This window comes from Muscardinus avellanarius (assembly GCF_963383645.1).
Source record: "Muscardinus avellanarius genome assembly, chromosome: 4".
NCBI lineage: Eukaryota > Metazoa > Chordata > Mammalia > Rodentia > Gliridae > Muscardinus > Muscardinus avellanarius.
In genome coordinates this window covers 126,925,490-126,945,079 of record NC_137789.1, presented here as the reverse complement: position 1 = coordinate 126,945,079, position 19,590 = coordinate 126,925,490, and the positions used below count along the sequence as shown (strand labels likewise).

Here is a 19,590-nt window from a genome sequence, read left to right as displayed (position 1 = left end):
TTTAATCACAAGAATTCAGAGACTACTGCTCAAATTCATTAAGAACAAGAGAGCATTCTATTCTGGGTAATTGAAATTATTGAACCCATGGTTATTCTACATCCAAGCTACACCCCCAGCCCTATTTTATGTTTTATTTGGAAACAGGTTCTCACAGAGTTGCGAAGGGCCTCACTAAGCGGCTGAGGCTGGCCGTAAACTTTCAAACCTTCCTGTCTCAGCCTCCCACGTACTGGGATTACGTGTGTGCGCTGCCATGCCCGACTTCCTTTTTATTTTTATCTTGAAACAGTTGAGAAGTTACTGAGGGTCTTGTTAAATTGCTGAGGCTGGCCTCAAACCTGCAATCCTCCTGTTTCATCTTCCCGAGGGCTGGGATTACAGGGGTGCTACACCATGCCTGGTCATATAAGAATCTTAGACTATATCTTTCTTCCCATCAAAGTTATATTAGCTACTTAAAATCATAGCATTTTAAGGCTGGAAGGGATGCTAATGAATAAGTTTAATCTTCTCTAAACTTTTAAAGATGAGAAAAATGGAAGTCCAGAAAGATTAAGTAATTTGCTCAAAGTATGGGGACAAAGTTAGAACTGCAATCTTCAGAGAGGTGCTGGTAGAATCTTTCCCCCTGGCTGGGGATGGGGAAGCCCTGGTTTATACCTGTTGCCTATTTTCCTGGTATAAATTCTCTCACCATGGGGATTTCAAGCTGCCAGCAGTTTAACAACTTGTTCACAAAATTCCTGAAAATCTTGGGTGTAGGTCTGAGGGGACCCTTCACTGCCCCACCAAATCCTAGTGCCCCATTAACCCCAAGCAAGTGTTTTATAAGAGTAGTCTGACCACGTGGACTACTTTCGTGCTACTCTTAAAAAAGATAATGTGAGATTCTTTTAAAGTTTTTATGAGCATTTATAATCTAAGAATTTAAGGAATCTTTTGTGCCATCCATTAATTTCCTAATGTGACTTGAGGGTGCCACATTGTTTGATGGGCTGAGCATCCTTCAGGTGGGGCTTAAAGAGGCAAAGAGCAGCTTCTTCCTCTCTTTTGGCCTCCCTATCAGCAGTATGTGTTACAGGCCAACATGAAAAGAACATGTACAGTTGGGTCAAGATCTGAGAGGCCCGACTCACTATTCAGAAGTCCCATACCCCAGCTGTCTGTCTGTCTGTCTGTTTCTCATGTGACAACAACAAAAAATGACCAAGATACCTGAGATAGAATTAAACCTAGCATGCATCATAGCCGGTGGCTTTGAAAGGAAGCCCCAAGTCCATGTGACTATAGAATAAGAAATTGAGGGATGGGCGGATCTTTCTCATGTTGAATAATTGTTTTCTGACAGCATTTCAACATCTCCGGTTAACCTACAAATATTTAGCTGTCAAGACTCTTTTTCTTGCGTCTCATGCCAAAGGAAACGAACATCTCACCCTTACCCAGTACATTACTGCTTTGGCACTTGTGTGTATTTCTTAGCTAATGAAGGTTTCATGAGATAGAATTGAGAAACTGATTCTGTCCGGTAACTTACAAATCCATTTTCAGCAACATATGTTGGCAACCCACTAATGAGTGTCCAGTGGTCTGCAGGAGGTGTCCTTGGAAAAATTAGAAGAAAGAAAATCATTGCTACATGGAAAAGTTTATTGTGTACAAAAAATAAAATGGCAACTCTGCGACTATCCCCCCCACCCTGTACTGAAGATTTGAAGATTCTACTTTCTACTTCCGAATTTCCCAGGAGCATTCTACCTCTGAGCTATACTCCTAACCCTATTTTTTATTCTTTATTTTGAAACAGTGTCTCACTAGGTTGCAGATAGCCTCACTAACTAGCTGATCTGTGAATCTACAATCCTCCTGTCTCAGCCTCCCAAGTGCTGGAATTACAAGCATGGGCCATCCTGAGACCTTTTTAATGACAGTACTCACGGGATGACTTTGATCTCTTCTTTTCCATGTAAAATGTAATCGATGATTTTATAAAAGATGATTTCCTAAGAGAGAAGAAGGAAGTTATAAGCATAACATTATTACCCAAAGGAAACACTTCTCACTGAAGAACAACTCATACCTTAAAACTCTTATAAATAGTACCTGCTTTCCCAGTCACTTTCTTTCTGCATAACATAAATTACTAAATTACTCATACCCAATGACAAGCTTCCAATAAGAACAGAAATGACCGATTATAGGCATTAATGTTGAACTAAATTTTATTTTTAAGAAGTTGAATTTATCCAGCTCTGGCGGGGAATCTTTGACTACCAAATCACCAGCCGATCTGTTTCTACTTTTAGCTGATCCCCTTTAGTTTCCCAGAAACACCAATAATAACTTCACTGGAGCGAATCACATAATTTCTCAGCTGTGATCAATTGTCTTTCGTATGGTAAGCACACAGCCCCTGCCAACACCATCTGAGCTTCATCTGAGCAGGTGCCTTAGAAACGGGGTTCTGTGGATTCCATGTTAAAGTTGGAAAGAACTTGGGCGCTAGTCTCTCTACTTCATGGGGCAGATGGAGAAACTGAGACCTGAACACATTCCATCCCATGAAGTTCTTTTTCCTAGGAGCTTGGAATATAGTGGTGGATAAGTAAATGTGGTTCCTGCTCCCAAGAAGCCTGTATCCAGGCAAAATTAAATGCAACCCAATCCTTCACTGTAGAGGAGATCGCACCCTAGCTCAGAAGGACACTGGCACTTCTTAAACGTTGTGCAGGAGGGCTGGGGATGTGGCTCAGAGGTGGAGCACTTGCTGAGCATGTGTAAAGCTCTGGGTTCAGTTCCCGGTGTATTACACGTGTACAAAAGGCTGTACAGGTGACTCTGATGTATCCCTCCCTGTTGAGACTCTCTGTTCTCCTAAGCCTGGCTTTATGGAAAAGGAAATGTTAAGGTTAAACAATGAGTAAACCCAGCTGTCGGGAGCAGAGCTGGGACTTGGTTCTCGCACTCCTCGTCCAGTGCCCTTTCTACACCTTAGGGTCCTGTGAGAAGTTATAGGATGAAAACCCAGGACTCCCCAGGCGAAGGCTCTTTGCTCCACACACTGCAGCCTTGGAGCTGAGCACCCGATCCCATGCAGACCACACCAAGGACGAGGCTGCCTTTACCCTGCCATCCGGTGTCTTTGGACCTTTATAAGGCTCGACTTCTCCAAGTTTCACTGGCCATTCGTCGTAGAATTCCTGGAAGCAATTATATTTCAAAATTATTAAACAGACTGTCCTGTGATTTCTGATTTTTGTGTTTGTATAATTTATATTAATCTATGTAGTTCTGGAACTTTTGACCTGAAGAGAACTGTCATTCTCCATATACTGCCATGAACTTGTGACTGTGGATAAGGAGCTTACCTTTTTTTTTTTAATTGGCAAATGGGGATCAGCAATAGAATTTATACTAGAGGGTTGTTGTGAGGATTAAGTGGATAACACATACCAAACACCTACCATGTAGTTCAAAGTACTCAACATATAGAAGCTCTTTTATGGATAACTAAATTGAGTGTAGGTTAAAACGACTGGCCAAGGTGGCTCCGAGCAGCCAGCAGTATCAGTTGACATGCCTGACATCCACTCTCCCCTCTTCTTGCTAGCAGAACCTGATCTGATTTGCATATCATGTGGGGATTTGTCCAGGGAGGGTGGGCCTGGCCAACCCAAATGTGGCCTATATGAATTGCCTGGATCTGTCTGAGGGCGGGTAGGTGGCCCAGCTTTGGCCTGAGAAGAAGGGGAAGAGCTTGCTGTGGGGCTACTGGAGAAAGGTGCTCCTTGGATGAAGGGTGATGAGCGTGACGTTTGTAGGAAATGGCCCTCAGTTTTGTCCCATCTATGTGCCATGCTTTGGGCTGCAACAAACCTTCTTGCCCCATTAGAAGAGGCTTCACACCATGCCACAGGTGGCAAAGTCCTTGCCAGAAAGAAAGAAAAAAAATGCTAGGACTACAACGACTACACGGTGCTCTGAATCAGCCGGCCCTAGAACAGCCCTACCGTGGGACTTCTAGTCATCATTTTGTTAAACATACTTTAAGCGGGGTCTCGTGTTTCTTGCAGAAAGCATCCTGATCAATGTGCTCAGCTAGAAAGTCTCAAAGTCAGGATCAGGACCCAGCTCTCCGGATGGCCCTACTTTAGTCCCCTTAGAGCAATTACTCTGGAAAAATAACTACCAGTCACAAAGATAGTAAGAAAAAGAATGGATACAGTATTCGCCATATTGAACTATCAGACCTCCCACATAATTAAGAAAAGGAAAGAATATCACATTGTGAATAATATTAAAATTTCATCATTCCTACTTTAGAATAATTAAAAAATTTTCAGAATACAAAATTTCAAAATAGTAATGATATCATTGATTATGTACCTATTGTGTAGTAGATGTTATATTGATGAATATATATATATATATATAAATTATAAACATATATCAAATCTTCACAACAAATAAAGAGATGATCTCGTATTTTCAAGTAAGAAACCAAAAATTGGGGGAGGGTGTTAAAAGATTTCTGAAAAGAAGAAAAAATTCAGAGAACTGACACTACCTGGCTTCCAGACTTAGCATAAAGCAATAATAATCACAATGGTTTGGTATTGGCTAAAGAATGGACAAACAGATCAGTGGAAGAGATTGGACAGCCCAGAAATAGAACTACACAGATAGGATCAACTGATCTTTAACAAAAGAGCAAAGACCAAGGAGAAAGGCTAGTCTTTTCAGCAAATTGTATTGGAGCAACTGGGCATACACACTTTAAAAAAATAAACAACAAAAAAGAATCTAACTCAAACCCAATACCTTTCATAAAAATCTCAAAATGAATTATTGGCCCAAATGTAAAAAACAAAACTAAAATTTTTAGAATACGACATAGAAAACCTAGGTGAAGCCAGGCTTGGTGACGCATGCCTATAATCCCTGTACTTGTGAGGCTTAGATAGAAAGATCACAGGCTCAAGGACAGCCTCAGCAGTTCACTGAGTTACTCAGCAACTTAGCTAGACTCTGTTTCCAAATAAAAAATAGAAAGTACTGGGGCTGTAAGTTGGAGGTTGAGTGCCCCTGGGTTTCATCCCCAGCCCTATTTTGTTACTTTTTATTTTGAAACAGGATCTTGCTAGGTTACTGATTGTTTCACCAATAAATTATTATTACAAGGGGAGAAAATATTTGCAAAACACATATTCAATAAAAAGACCTGTGTTCTAAATATTCAAAGAACAGTATTTCACTATCTTGTCCAGGCTGGTCTTGAACTGCTGAGCTCAAGCAATCCTTGTGTGGGAAACTCTTCTAAGGCTAAAAAGTATTGGTTAAAGGATTTATGAGCTTCTTGCTTACTGTGGCAGAAGCCTGTCTTTTCTGAGGGAACTGAAGACTGTGACCTCCATGCATCTCTGCTATCTAAGCTGCTGCATTCTGCTCTGTAATTGTTTGGGCTTGCTATGCCCTAAGGAGAAAGCTGCAGGCAGGGATCTCTGAGGCCCTTGCAAAACTGCCAGACAAAAATTTACCTTCCGAAACATCTCTAACATGATGCTCCACTTCTACAGCTAGAGACAACCAAGAACTTGACGACCTGATCATAACCTTGTAAGCATGAAGTAAAAGGAAGAGCTGAGTTTTGTTCGGGGAGTTGGCTTTCTGCCATCTCCTCGACTCTTTGAGACCAAACTTAAGGTCTCAGGTGCCTCTTCCATTGTGTCATCTGAGCGCTGCTGGCACAGAGCCTAGCACTCTCATCTCAGACCCTCAGACCATTGAAGGTTTAGAATACAGGGGTGCACTACTGTTCCTGTCCTAAAAAGTTCAATCCCTAGTACCAAAAAGAAAGAAGCTGGCATGGTGGTGCACACCTGTAATCCTAGTACTTGAGAGGCTGAGACAGAATGATCTCGGGTTCAAGGCCATCCCCAGCAAATTAGCAAGACCCTTTTCCAAAATTAAAAAAAAAAAATAGGGCAGAACATGTAGCTCAGAGATGGAATGCCCCTGGGTTCAATCCCCAGTACCCCTCTCCACCACACACAAAGATGTTAACAGTAGTGGTGGGGAAAGTGTTTATGGGAACTCTATGCTTTCTGCTCAATTTTCCACAAACTTAAAACGGATCTAAAAATTAAGGGCAATTAATTTTTAAAAAGAAAAAAGTCTTGCTGAAGATACATATAGCTGGGAGTGGAAGAGCCAAAACTAAAGCCTACATCGTCTTTGCTCCCAGATGCACACTTTGGACCTCGGTACCATTCCCTGTCGGCTTGGTTCTCGTGCCCTATCATGACTGATCATTTGCATAGTGTTTCCATTTCTCAACGGATCCCGTTTCATGTGGTATGTATTTTTAAAGATGCTCGTGGGTGAGATGAGATGTATGGAGCAGCGAGGACCTTCTCCTTGGTCATGTCCAGCAGTCCGATGGAGTACCGCTCGCAGTTGAGATACGTTCTCACTGTGTACAGCGCTTTGTGAAACTGTCGCTCAACATCCGTGAGCTCTTCAAACACTTTATTGGCTGACCACATAAGAATCTGCAAGTGGGCATTAAAAGAAAACAGAGCACAATAGCATATATCTCTTTGAATTTCAAATGAATAGCTTTACTGTGACCCAGCAACTGCTAGGAATGTCATGTGAGTCCTCAGGACCATCTAATAGTTACAACAACCCTATGAAGTAGGTGCCGTAATTATCATTGTCATCTGCTGGACGGGGAAACAAAAGCCACCCGGGATGTGGGCTGGGAAAGCCCCACCAGTTGTATATAGGAAAAGAGGGTTGGGGATGGGGACACTTGGGCTTTTGAGGATCTGCTCTATGTGGCTTAGGCCCCTGCGAGGGAGAGGAGGGATCTGGGCTGCTGCCTCTGGGTGGCTTTTGGAACAAGTCAGAATGGAGTAACAAAGTCACCTTCCCTTTACCTGGCTTCTTCGGGATTCGACGGTGTACAGGTAGTTGGTATGATGAAGCTTCAGGATGACAGAAACGAAAGTGAGGTATTTGGAAAAGACCTAAAGGTGGCAAAGAAGAGCAAATATGGCAGTGACGCCTTTCTTTTGGGCATCCAACAAACCTCTTCTGCCCCTCTGAGAGGCTGCTGGGGCGCACCTCACCTCTTCGTCCTGTTTGGAAAACTCAGGTGCATTTGCCTTGTTCAGTGCCATAATCACAGCAAGGACCTCCTTGCCCATCACGACTGGGGCTGCCAGCAGGTTCCTAGTGACATACCCACTTTGCTTGTCCATGAAGTCAGAAAAATGACTGTTCTGAAAAACATATGTGTATGTTTGAAAAAGGGCACAGAGTTATAAAGCAGTAGATCTAAGACATTCTCCCCAAAATAGATGGTACTGACAGGTAACTACCTCCACCCCCACCCACCCAGAGATCGCAAACTGACATTCCCACACACCTGTCACTCAACACATTACTAGAGCTGCACAGAACGAAATCCCCCATTTCAAAAGGGCGACTTCAATTTCTGCCTGAGCCGTGGCTCATCTAAGTTGGGCTGAGGTTGGGCCCGGAGGCAAGTGGTGATGTTGTGACCTGGAGAAAAGTGGGGCTCAAAGAGGAAATGAGGAGAAGGCACAGGTGGCAGCAGACAGAAGGCGTGTATGGGGAGAAGTGCAAGTTGGATCCCGGACATCGCTCTCTGGTTACAGAAGAAACATGCACACTCGGCATCAGTCGCTCCCTACATCGCAATGTAAAGAAAAAGTCAGCCTCCTAAACTCTTTCCAGTCTCATCTGCTTGGGGAAATCAGTGTCAGTTGCTTCGTGTGTCTATGTCTTTCTCTGTGCTTGGACAAAGTTTTGTTTTCTTTTCTTTTCTATTTTAAGTTATGTTTCCTTTTTTGGTTTGAGAAGATAGTTGCATCACTTAACAATGTCTTGTGGACTTCCCTCCAGACTAATACGTATGGATGTATGCTTGCCTCTTATATTCTTGCACCGTGCACACAAAACGGATGCTCTGTGGTTCATGTGACCATCTTCTACTGATTCTGTCTCTTTAGTTTTCTTCACTACAACCAATACTGCACCAATCATTCTTGCTTTTGTTTTTACATGGTGGGTTCTCAAAGTTAAAAAAAAATCCTTTTGCTCAATCAGCAGGTTATATGCAGTTTTCATTTATGCAGATTACTTCTATGAAAGCTTAAAATCCATACTTCCACCGACCCCATGTGAGACCACCTTGTTGCCAGCCTCTGATATTTACCAGGTATGCAATGTTCTAGCAAGCTAATTTTTTTCCATTAATTTTTAAAATTTCTTTCTTTGGGAGAGAGGAAAGAGATCTTCCCAGATATAAGCCTCCCATAAGCTATGCCAGAGGTGATTCTGACAGCCTGGCTGTGGCGGGCACTGAGTGATGAGCTTGGGCCACTATACCAAGGGAGGGTTGAGAAGAGGGCCGGGGAAGACAGTGACGGGACTGGCTATAACCTCAGAGACGGTCCATTCCCGATGGATGTAGACCCAGCCCTCCCTGAGTTCTGAGTTTCTTTCCTTTGGAGTTGAGTCTTTTTCAGTTAGCACTGAGCTTCCAGCCTGACTCTAAGAGTCATTTGTCAAAGTTAACGTGATGTTCCTTTCATAAATTGTACTACTTCCATTCTCCTATGTGGTTGGGGCTGGATTCTGTTCAGTTTCGGGAAAAATGTGAGAGCCCACTTGTGTGTGATTTTCAGGGGACGAGGATCGTTTGGCCCGTAGAAGTAGGGCCTGAACTCAGAGGAGGAGGTCTGAGCTGTGCCTCAGAATCCCCAGCAAAGAGGTCAGAGTCCAGGACCTCACCACAGACCCTTGGGTGCTGATCTCCCGAAGCAGAGTCTCTATTCCACAGGGATCTGAACTTCTATGTGCTGCTGCTGATTCTAATGTTGAACCCAAGGATCAATCACTTCTGGGAAGGATTCCTAGAAATGGATCTGATCATTCACAAAACAAATGGGCAATGCTGGTAGAGTCAGATGAAGCCCTTTACCTCAATTCTCTCGTATTCTCCTCCCAAAGGGAAACACCCAAACCAACTATTTCTTTGAGAGGCAACAGCTAAGGAAGGAGGGGCTTCTGGAGTCAGACTTCTCTGGCTAAAACCAGGTCTCAGTTTACGAGCTGTGTGATTCTGGCCATTACTTTTTCTCTGCGTTCTTGTTTTCTAATCTGAAAAGTGGGTGACGATACTACCTAGAGTCCATGATGTGCAGATAGAATCACGGAGTGTGGATTGAGAGCTCAAAAGTGTCGGAAGCATACAAGATGCTCAATAAATCCTGGAAAGAGAAACACTGGGCTTTTGGGGAGCGCCTGCATGGATGTAATTCTCTTCTGCCATTACTACGGCTTCTAGTTCTAGTTTCTCTAAGCAGTCCTGGTCACTAATGGAGTCAGATGCCCTCAGAGGATATAACACTCCCATTCCTGGGAACACCCTTCCTCCGAGGGCCAGCACCCTGCCCCATGCCATTTATAGCCCCATTTCTTTCCTGACCACTTTACCTTCTACTTCTCTCTGCTTCATGGAGCATCCTTACCCTCGGGCCAGGATGTCTCCAGTCTTCTTTAGAGTCTTTCTCTTAATCTACTGCTTGCCGGGGGAGGGTCAGCTTGCATTCTGTTTTCTCTCTGCCCTTTTGTCAATTATAGATTGTGGTCACCTTCACTTACACAGCAGGCCTGTGCACTAAAAAAAAAAAAATTATGAAATGCCAGAGACACACACCCCAGGCTGGGGTCCAGGGGCATTTCTTTCCAAAACACATTTAACTCCGCAGCTTCAAAACCTGGTGCCATGACTCTACGTTGTCACTTCTCAAGCTTTAACTTAACATATGCTGCTTTTATATTTAGAAATAAACGAAATGGCAGCAAATGAAAGTAAAGGTTCTCAAATGAATGAAATTCTGCAAGGTAAAGTCTTCCTCGGTTTGGTTAATTGGATGAGTTGCAGCTTTTGGAATGAACAGCAGTTGGACTCGCCCTCTCGTGCTCTATACTAATGGTACGCACTGACAGAGGAGCCCAGAAGATGCATCTGCAAGAATCTTTGTGCCTCTCACTACTGTCCCGGGGCACGGCTGTCTCGATGGTTCACTTAGGTTTATGTTTGGATGTTGCACAAGTAACTATCAAATGTGAAATACAAGTGTCCAAAGGAATGAACTATTTATTGTAATTTTTGTTTAAATTTAAGACAAGAGGCTGCTAGCCTGGCTTCTACTTTTTTAAATATCACTCTTTTTCTTCATTAACAAACAAGGAAGCATAATAAAACAACAAACTATTTTGCTTTATATATTTTTCTCACAATTAATTTGAAGTTTATTAGCTTAGAACCTTAAGAGTACTTTAAAAAATCATCTTTGGTTAATTAGTGACTCATTATAGATCTGTATAATTCAAACTTAATTTTACTTGTTGGCTTTAATGAAATTTTAAAAAAATCTTTTAGAATGACTAATCAGATTTAATAATGGTCATGTATTAGATAATTTAAGTAAAATAACTTCCAAATAAGATTAATTTTCATCTAACTAAAATAAGGCAGACCGTCTAGTTTGGTGGAGAAGGGAATGAGAATTACTTGTGGTTTTTTTTTTTTTTATATTGTTCTTATTTCCAGACCAAGATTTGAAGTGGCTTTTTACATTATGTTGTGAAATTAGATAATGTTCATGGAAAATATATAGTCTTAAAAAATTTTGCTTTGAAGTTTTAGCATGAAAAAAGGCAAAGATATACATATGCTGAGTCATGTTATTTTTATTTGGGACCTAAAAAAGCTGGTAGAAAAATTGATGAAATGGTTCTACTAAATATATGATGTTCAATGAAAGAACTGGATTTAGTGTTGTGATACCTGAGTAGATTTGTAAGCTTCTTCAATAATCATTTTTGTCTTATGTTAAAGAAAAAACCTGATGCTGTTTCATTCTTGATTCCAAATGCAAGGATGTGTTCTCAAGTTCCACTGGCCATTTTGTGAAAGTGGCTTCTAAGTTTCAAAATGTAGTATGTGCTTATTATCTCATCGGAAAGCCCTGGGGAAACCACCCATCAAATTACACTGTAAGGGGAGGTATAGCTTTCTAATTCTTTATTTCCACGAGCTCAGTCCTTAGTGAAGTTCCCTGGAGTGATCCCTGTGCTTCTAGGACTCCTGAATTCTCTTGATGGTCTTTTTTGAAAGAAGCTCCTGAAGGCAACTGGAGAATATTGTTTAGAGCAGCCAAAGGCCTGATCCCTCCCGATCGCAGTATGGTTAAATCTTGATTAAACACCATTAACCTTTGGGATCGGGAGGCAGGAGAGGCAGAAGGAGGAGAGAGGGGGAGGCCGGGGAGCTCTAAGAATCCAGTTAATTATTGAAAACTTCAACCTTCTACAGCTTTCTTTTAAGCCACAGTCAGCTTCGGGATAACCCCTGTTGTTAATGAACAGCCTTCCCAAAGAGAAAAAGAAACAATTAGCACTAAAAGAAATATTTCTCCGTTTCCTGTTGTTAAGTTTCCTCACCTTTAACCTGTTTTCAAACAGGCAATAATGACTGACCCTTTTTTGGCCATCCATACCCAGCTCCCAGACTCCTGCTGGATTCGTGATAATCATCTCACAGCTCTCACTGATTGAGCATCTACTAAGAGCCAGGCACCTTATGTACATTTAACTTGTACATCTAGTTAGTTCCATTTCTCAGGGCTGGAAATGCAATCCATCACACAGCTACTGAGCCTTAGGCTTGTATCTGCACCCAGTTTTGTCTGATACCACTGGGCTTTTTGCCTGTACCACTGGGCTTCCCTGTTCCCATGTTCATGGACCCCTGAGGTCAGGAGCAGCTGATTCTACACCATCAGCTACATGTGCAAAACCTTTTCCCTCACCTGTGCACACACTGCTAACCAGAGTGAAGTCATGCATGGCCAGCAGTGTGGTAGAAAGAGGGAGGACTTGGACATCCCAGTCATTGCTCCAGACCTGACACCTCCTGCCTACCTGAGCCTAAGCAGCTTTGGCTCCATAGATGGAAATACAGATGACGGTCCCTGTCTTCTGCACCAGGTCTTCGACAGCCAAATCAAGAATGTGGGGATGCCTTATAAAATGGCAAGTGCCCCGGAAAGGTAGAAAACCGACCAGAAATCATTTAAAACATTAACTTCCACCTCCTCTCTTGTTGCAGCTCTTGCTGCTGAGGCTAAAGCATGATGAAACTGAGGTGATGCAGGGGAGGGGAGAGAGCACTGGCCACTGAGTCCGGAGGCTGCTGTTCTAGCCGTGAGTACACACATACCGTAGACTCTGGAGGAGATGTGACTCCCTGACCTCAACTTTCCATCTACCATAAAACAGAGTTGGAGCAAAGATTGTCGAGCCCCTTCCAGGTATTATACCGTATTCCATAGTTGATTCGACGTTCTTCTCCTCCTCTTTCTTCTCTGTCTGCTCACCCAATAGACCAGTGAGGCTTTTTTTTAAAAAAAAAAAAAAAAAAACATTGGCTGCATATCACCTGGAGAGCTTTTAAAAAATACCAGTGACTGTGCCCCAACCGAAGAGTTTGATGTAATCAGCCTGCCAAATATCTCAGACATCAGGATATTGTTTAACTTTATCAATTTGGCCGGGCGTGGTGGCACATGCTTGTAATCCCCGCGCTTGGGAGGCGGAGACAGGAGGATCACGCAGATTCAAAGCCAGCCGCGCTGGCTTAAGAGACCCTGTTTCCAAATAAAAAAGTATAAAAATGGGTCTGGGAGTGTAGCCTGGACATAGAAGGGTTTCGAGGAGCCCCAGTACCACCAAAAAAAAAAAAGTTATCAATTTGATTTTAAAGTACAGACAGAGCAGGGCATGGTGGTGCACACCTGTAATTTCAGTACTTGGGAGGCTGAGACACGAGGATTGCAGGTTTAATTAAGGTTGAGTGACAAGACTTTCAACAACCTAGTGAGACCCTGTTTCAAAGCAAAAAATAAAATGGGCTGGGGTGTCACTTGGAGATAGAATGCCTCTGGGTTCAATTCCTAGTACCACACACACACACACACACACATACACACACACACACAGAGAGAGAGAGAGAGAGAGAGAGAGAGAGAGAGAGAGAGAGAGAGAGAGAGAGAGAGAGAAATCTGACAATTCAAAAGCACTACCCTAGTAGGAAAATATTACTTGGAAGTGGCAAAAATGGAAAGCAGATGTGACCTTTGTCTCCCCTTTGAGCTTAGGAGGGCCTCTGTCTTGCCAACACTCTTCTATCCCACACAGAGCAGCCCCAGTTTTGGGGAGAAGGGAAGATACCCCCTTCACTCCCCAGGGATGACCCTGTCCATGCAGCAACACTCACCATGGTCAAGGACAGGCCATTGTTCCTGTGTCTTTTTTTTTCTTTTTTTCTTTTTCTTTACTTTCTTTTCTTCTTTTTTTCTTTTTTTCAGTACTGGGGATGGAATCCAGGGACATTCTACCTCTGAGTGACACCCCCCCCCAGCCCTAATTTTTGTTATTTATTTTGAAACAGGGTCTCGCTGAGTTGCAAAGGGCCTAAGTAACTGAGGTTGGCTTTGAACGTGCATGATCCTCCTGTCTCAGCTTCCCAAATGCTGGGATTACAGCCCCTGTGTCTTTTAAATAGCTCTATTTTGTTATTTTCTCCTCATTGTGGAAAAATGAGCTCATTAAAGCATTATAGTAAAAATCATTTTACTTACTTATATACTCTCCTTTTTAAAAAGTCTCAGAAAAGCTGGGCCTGGTGGCCTCATGTCTATAATCCAAACTACTTGGGAGGCTAAAGTAAGAGGATGGCAAGTTCAAGGCCAGCCTGGGAAACTTAGCAACAGCCTGTCTCAAAATAAAATAAAAAGGTCTAGCCAGGCGTGGTGGTGCACGCCTGTAATCCCCGCGCTTGGGAGGCTGAGACAGGAGGATCGCACGGGTTTGAAGCCGGCCTCAGCTACTTAGTGAGGCTTTCAGAAGCTTAGTGAGACCCTGTTTCCAAATAAAATATAAAATAGGTCTGGGAGTATAGCCCGGAGGTAGACAGCCTCTGGGTTCTACCCCCAGTACCACCAAAAAAAAAAAAAGGTCTGGGGATATAGTTCAGTGGTAGAGTGCCTCCGGGTTCAATCCCCAGTACCACAATTAATTAATTAACTACAGCTTAGAAAAATGATTGAATGTCAATTTCTTCTTTTTTGGATTTTACATCTTGTAAATATACTTTTATTGGTGCATTGTGAGATCATATATCAGAGTCAAATTCAGAGTGATAGGGACATCCATGTATACAATTAATTAATTAAATCTCAGAAAAAAAATGCTTGTCAGATTCCTGAAGTTTGATGTCCTAGTGATTTTGGAGATGGGCTCAGCTGGAGACTGTGAAGGATCATATTCCCAAGAGAAAACCTCAGGGCACGGGGACAGAGCCTGCTAGCTGGGGTCAAGGGAAACTTGTCTTAATGCCATGTCTCTGCTTAGTCACCTGAAGCAGCCACAGAAGGCTCACAAGAAAACTGTAACTTATACCTCTGAAGAAAGGGAAATAAAGAACAGAGGATGCTGAGCGAGCCCATCACAGCATCCCTGGCACTGGAGGGGCGTCCTGCAGTTGTCTGCCAAGTGCTGGTAATGTTTGATAAGCTGCTTCTCCAGATCTGTGCTGGCCTCCTCCTGTGATCAGTTTCAGGGGCCTCTAGGGGATTATCCTCCTGCCCTGGCCACACACCGGAGGGGCTGCTCCTTCCCATTCAGCTGGGTTGCATCACAATCTACCTTTCCCCTTTTGTTAATAGTAAATTGTAACAACATCCTGCCAGGAGGAACTCCAGGCCAGAACTCATGATTGTTGCCAAGTGAAGGGATTCTGGATGTTTACTACCTTATAATTTTTCTAAAATGAATACTATTGCAGTGGTCAGAAGAAGGTGTTAATTTCTCTGTTTTTATAAAGGGCATAATAATGCCTTGTTTAGCGCAGTGTGCATGTGCTCCTCAGGAGAGCCACATGTCCCATTTATATGACTGGAATTCATTCTGGATAGATTTATGAGGGGAGGCGGATCAACTGTGCCTAATTCTCATCTAAATTCCCATTGTCATGATCCAAACAAAACACCTGAACTTTCAAGAGTATTTCTATGTTTCTTTTTGCACATTTGGTCTATAGATGGAAGAATGAGAATACAAGTCAATTATCCCAAAGAACTGCAGGTCCCTGCGGGCTGTGGGTGAGAGGTCCAGGAGCAGGTCCCTAGGCTGGGCATCAAATGCTGGCTGATCTCCTGGTGCCATTTGGCTGGTGATGTTCAGAAAGAAAATCCCCTGAGCAGTGGAGGAAGTAGAGAAGTGGGCACAGAACACACCAGACAGATAGAAGCCTTTGATAAAATGTCAAACATGCATGGGACATACTACTGAAAAAGTCTTCATTGTTCATCTAAATTTAAGTGTAACTGGGTGCCTTGTATTTTTATTTGCTATATCTGGCATAGCTAGGCCTGGGAACTCGTCTTCCCCACTGCCCGCCCTTCCAGATTTTAGCCAGATGGATGCCACAGAGACAGCGCCATCTTTTTTTCCCATCAGCCCCTCCCTTACCCTTCCCAGACCTCGGCCCCCACTGTCACAAGGCCACCTACCTTTTTCACATCTGGGACATTAAGGGTTTTCTTCGTGTGAGCAACCCAACCCACAATCCCAATGTCCAATGGAAATACAACCTCTCTGTCAGGGACCACCAGGTTATCCTCGAACTTGGAGATTGGAGTGACATCCAGAAGCTTGGAGGCCACCTCAGGGGTGCCGTTGCGGGCCCGGCACAGGAACATGCTGCAGCGGTCAGCCCACAGCAGCTGAGCCAGCCTCTGCAGGACATGGTGCACCGCCAGCTCCGCGCTGCCCGCCTCCTCCTGCACCGACCGCAGCAGCTCCAGGCACAGGGCCGCCTCCTCCACCTGCGTCAGCTCGGGGAGCGACAGGCTGGCCGGCACCGGTGCCAGGCCATCTTTGATGATTTCTCCCAGAGCCTCCACTCGCAGCTTCTTGTTGAAATAGTCCTTGGCAAATCCAGGGTTCTCCTTCAGGTATTTCTCCACCGATTCTTGGCTAATCTCGCCCATGGCGTGACTTGCTTAGCTGCTGTGGTTCAGAAAGGAAACCCTCAGAGTGCTCCCTGAGGCAGAGTGGCCAGAAGGAAATGCATCCTGGTCAAAAGGACTGCAGAAACTCTCGGTGGTCCCTCACAGACCCCCACAGCTGGAGCTGAGGGGTTGCTCAGCTGAGCTGTCAAACTGCCTGTAACTTCTGGGAAGTGACAGAAGGCCCTGGCTTATGCTGGGCTTCAGGAAGCAGAGGATTAAAGAATTCTTCAGGACACTAAACCCCTGAGCACTATTAGCCTCCAAGTCTTCAGAGAATCCTCAGAGCTTCTCGGATCAGCCAGGCAATGTCAAGTTGATGTGTTTATTCCAGAAAAATAACTAAGCTGCTGCAGTCCACAGGAAGAAGGAATCATCGACATGTCTCCCAATCGTAACGCACTTGCATCGATAGACAATGTGATTTGTTCTCATGTGATAGTTATGGGAACTGCTTTTGAGTGTTTGTTTGATTTTTTAGGCAGCAACTTTATAATCTTGAGGGGAGATAAAAAAGGGTTTATGTCTGGCGTAGTGGCGCACGCTTATAATCCCAGCATTTGGGAGGCTGAGACCTGGAGAATCGCAGTTCGCGGACAGCCTCAGCTACTTAGTGAGGCCCTCTGCAACTCAGTGAGACCCGCTTTCAAAATAAAGAATAAAGCCGGGCGTGGTGGCACACGCTTGTAATCCTAGCATTCGGGAGGCTTGAGACTGGAGGATCGTGGTTCACGGACAACCTCAGCTTCTTAGGCCCTCTGCAACTCAGTGAGACCCGGTTTCAAAATAAAGAATAAAAAATAGGGCAGGAGTTGTAGCTCGGAGGTTGAATGCCTCTGGGTTCCATCCCCAGACCCACAAAAAAAGGGGGGGGGTTAGCACCAACACAACATAAAAGCGAATACTAATGTCTCTTTTTAAACAGCTCTTTGATTGCCCTGGTTGTCTGAACTACTTTTTCTATAAAATCTTCACCTCTCAATAGCCATTGCTTTAGAAAGCTTGACCTCGGAAATGTTTTAAAGGAACAAACCTTGGGCTTATCACTAAAGAGGCAAAAAAAATCCACCTACAAACCAAGCCTAATCAAGGTCCAAATTGAACAATAAACCTTATTATGAGAGATGATTACAAAAAAGCCATCTGTGTAGGGCTAACGGGGCTTTCATAAACATACTAGATTGGATTTTGTTTTTGATAGTAGTAGCCAGACATCAAACATTTTGCTCCAGGGTACAGTCTATTAATCTACTGGACATTAGCTATCTTGTCTGTTGCTAGGATCCATGACATCTCAGGGGCTACTGGCCTTGAAAGAACACTTACCACTACTTAGCTTTGTTTAGTGTTCAGTTTATTAGGCTTTTACATCGATTAAGCATGTTTTCCCAAACATTTAAACACTATTATGCAACTAATAAGTCATTATGTAGCTCATAAGCCAGTTTTCTTGAATATTTAAATGCTGATTTCAAGCTTAGCGAGTCTTTTAAACAAATCTCAAAACCAAGTACCACAGATTCTCTTAAATGAAACACACGTTGTAGTGATTCTCAAAACAACTGTATCCACATTTAAGTTGGCTTCGAAAAGAGCAACCATATGAGTTTCATTTCCTTCCCTAAACTCACAGCTTGCTCTAACGACGATAACTTTATCGATCGCAAAAGAAAAGGAGAGGCCGAGCTCACGAGTTTAGGTCTTAGATTGAGACTCTTAGTAGCAACGTGGTTTTCCCGGGAGAACGGGCCATGGATTTGCATTAATCGAGTTATTTCATTCTTGTCGTTGAGATCCGCCTGCCACCGCATGGTGTCTTGTCAGATGCACACATTTTTGGGTACCTCCCCATAAACCTTCCCCGTCGCTCCTGCAATGGAGACGTCATGTTCCCCTTACATGATTCTTCTTCCCTCCCAATTACACGAAAAGATTATTCTTTGCCTCTTCTCCTCTAGTAGAGCTATATGACTATTTCTGGCCAATGGGTCATGGGCAGAAATGTGTTTGGATAGAAACAATTAATTTCAATGTGCGATTCTCCAGCTTTCTGTTTCTTGTGTTGCCACATTAATTTCCAATGGATTCACTCCTGGATCCCAGAGTGAGGATGTCAGGAAACTGAGGGTATTAACAAATAATCTAAAAATGTGTATAGGCATTGGCCCCGTAATCCTGGTTTTATGAGTTTATCTTTTAAAATAATTAAGAATATATGTGATTAATGTAATTATAAGGGTACTGATAAAAAGCATGCTTATACAAGTAAAAGATTAGAAATAGCCTAGATATTTAATTATAGAAAGTTGAGTAAATAAATGGCATCATATTCATGAAATAAAGAACTATAAGCTGGACATGGTGGCGCACGCTTGTAATGCCAGCATTTGGGAGGCTGAGACAAGAGGATCACAGATCATGGCCAGCCTCAGCTACTTAGTGAGGCCCTTTGCAACTCAGTGAAACCTGGTTTCAAAATAAGGAATAAAAAATAGGGCTGGGGTGTAGCTTGGAGGTATAATGCTCCTGAGTTCCATCCCCAATACAGAAAGAAAGGAAGAAAGAAAGAAAGAACTATGGCGCTAATAATAACAAGAACTGTAAAGTCTTTTTATTGATATGAATAAATATCTGATACACAATTTACTATAGATTAGTATCACAGTATGGTTTCATTCACACACACACATGTATGTATATATATATGTAATCAATTAATTTCAGAGGAGTAAGATTTAGGGTAATTTTCTCCTTTTTGCTTACCTGAGTTTTTCTACCATGTCTATAATAAGCTTATTTATTTAATTAAGAAACTTATTCAGTAGTAAACCAAGTTTTTAAGGCCAGGATGCTTGGTAATGAAAAGGGAAAGAACAAATTGAGACCCGATCCAGGCCAACAATCAAAAGGACTAGGACTAGTCAGTAAAAGCAAAAAGAAAGGAGGTGGTGCCTCCTTCCATAGTGAGGTGGTGTCAGGAGGTGGGGCTCTGGGAGGTGACTGGGTCCTGACAGCCGGGCCTTGTGAATAGGGCTGGTGTTCTTTTCAAAGGGATCCCCCCCAGCCCTCCAGCCCTTTGGGGACTGAGGAGGGATGGCAGCCTGGGCTCTGGAGGAGGAAGCCTTCCCAGGACACACCCAGCCAGGAACCCACAAGTAAACTTCTGTTGTTTATAAGCCCCCCCCCCCCCGGATCTGTGCTGGCTCCTTAAAACTCCCTGAACTAAGATAAATGGCATGGTATTAGGCAAAGGTTTTCAAATGGGGACCCTGGAAGCCTGCCTCTTGCAGGCACACAAACATCCTTTCCTTCCCTCTTGTCCTTGACTGAGCCCCCTTCCTTCGCCCGCCCTTCCTCCTGGGGAGTCCTCAGCAGAGCTTCTGGCCCAGGCTGGCAAGATCTTTGTGTCTTTTAT

At 43.4% G+C, this 19,590-nt stretch overlaps 1 protein-coding gene across 1 annotated transcript in view; it reads right to left on the bottom strand.

Annotated features, from left to right (window-relative positions):
• The window catches only part of PDE6C (phosphodiesterase 6C), a gene marked incomplete at both ends in the record, with an annotated part of 50,228 nt that extends 34,071 nt beyond the window's left edge, over window positions 1-16,157 (bottom strand). The window contains 7 exons of the mRNA XM_080693685.1: window positions 1,541-1,607; window positions 1,942-2,006; window positions 3,129-3,203; window positions 6,414-6,554; window positions 6,945-7,034; window positions 7,137-7,289; window positions 15,678-16,157. Of these exons, the coding sequence (XP_080549811.1) occupies window positions 1,541-1,607; window positions 1,942-2,006; window positions 3,129-3,203; window positions 6,414-6,554; window positions 6,945-7,034; window positions 7,137-7,289; window positions 15,678-16,157 (1,071 nt within the window). The remainder of the gene's footprint in view (window positions 1-1,540; window positions 1,608-1,941; window positions 2,007-3,128; window positions 3,204-6,413; window positions 6,555-6,944; window positions 7,035-7,136; window positions 7,290-15,677) is intronic.
• Window positions 16,158-19,590: the final 3,433 nt, after the last annotated feature.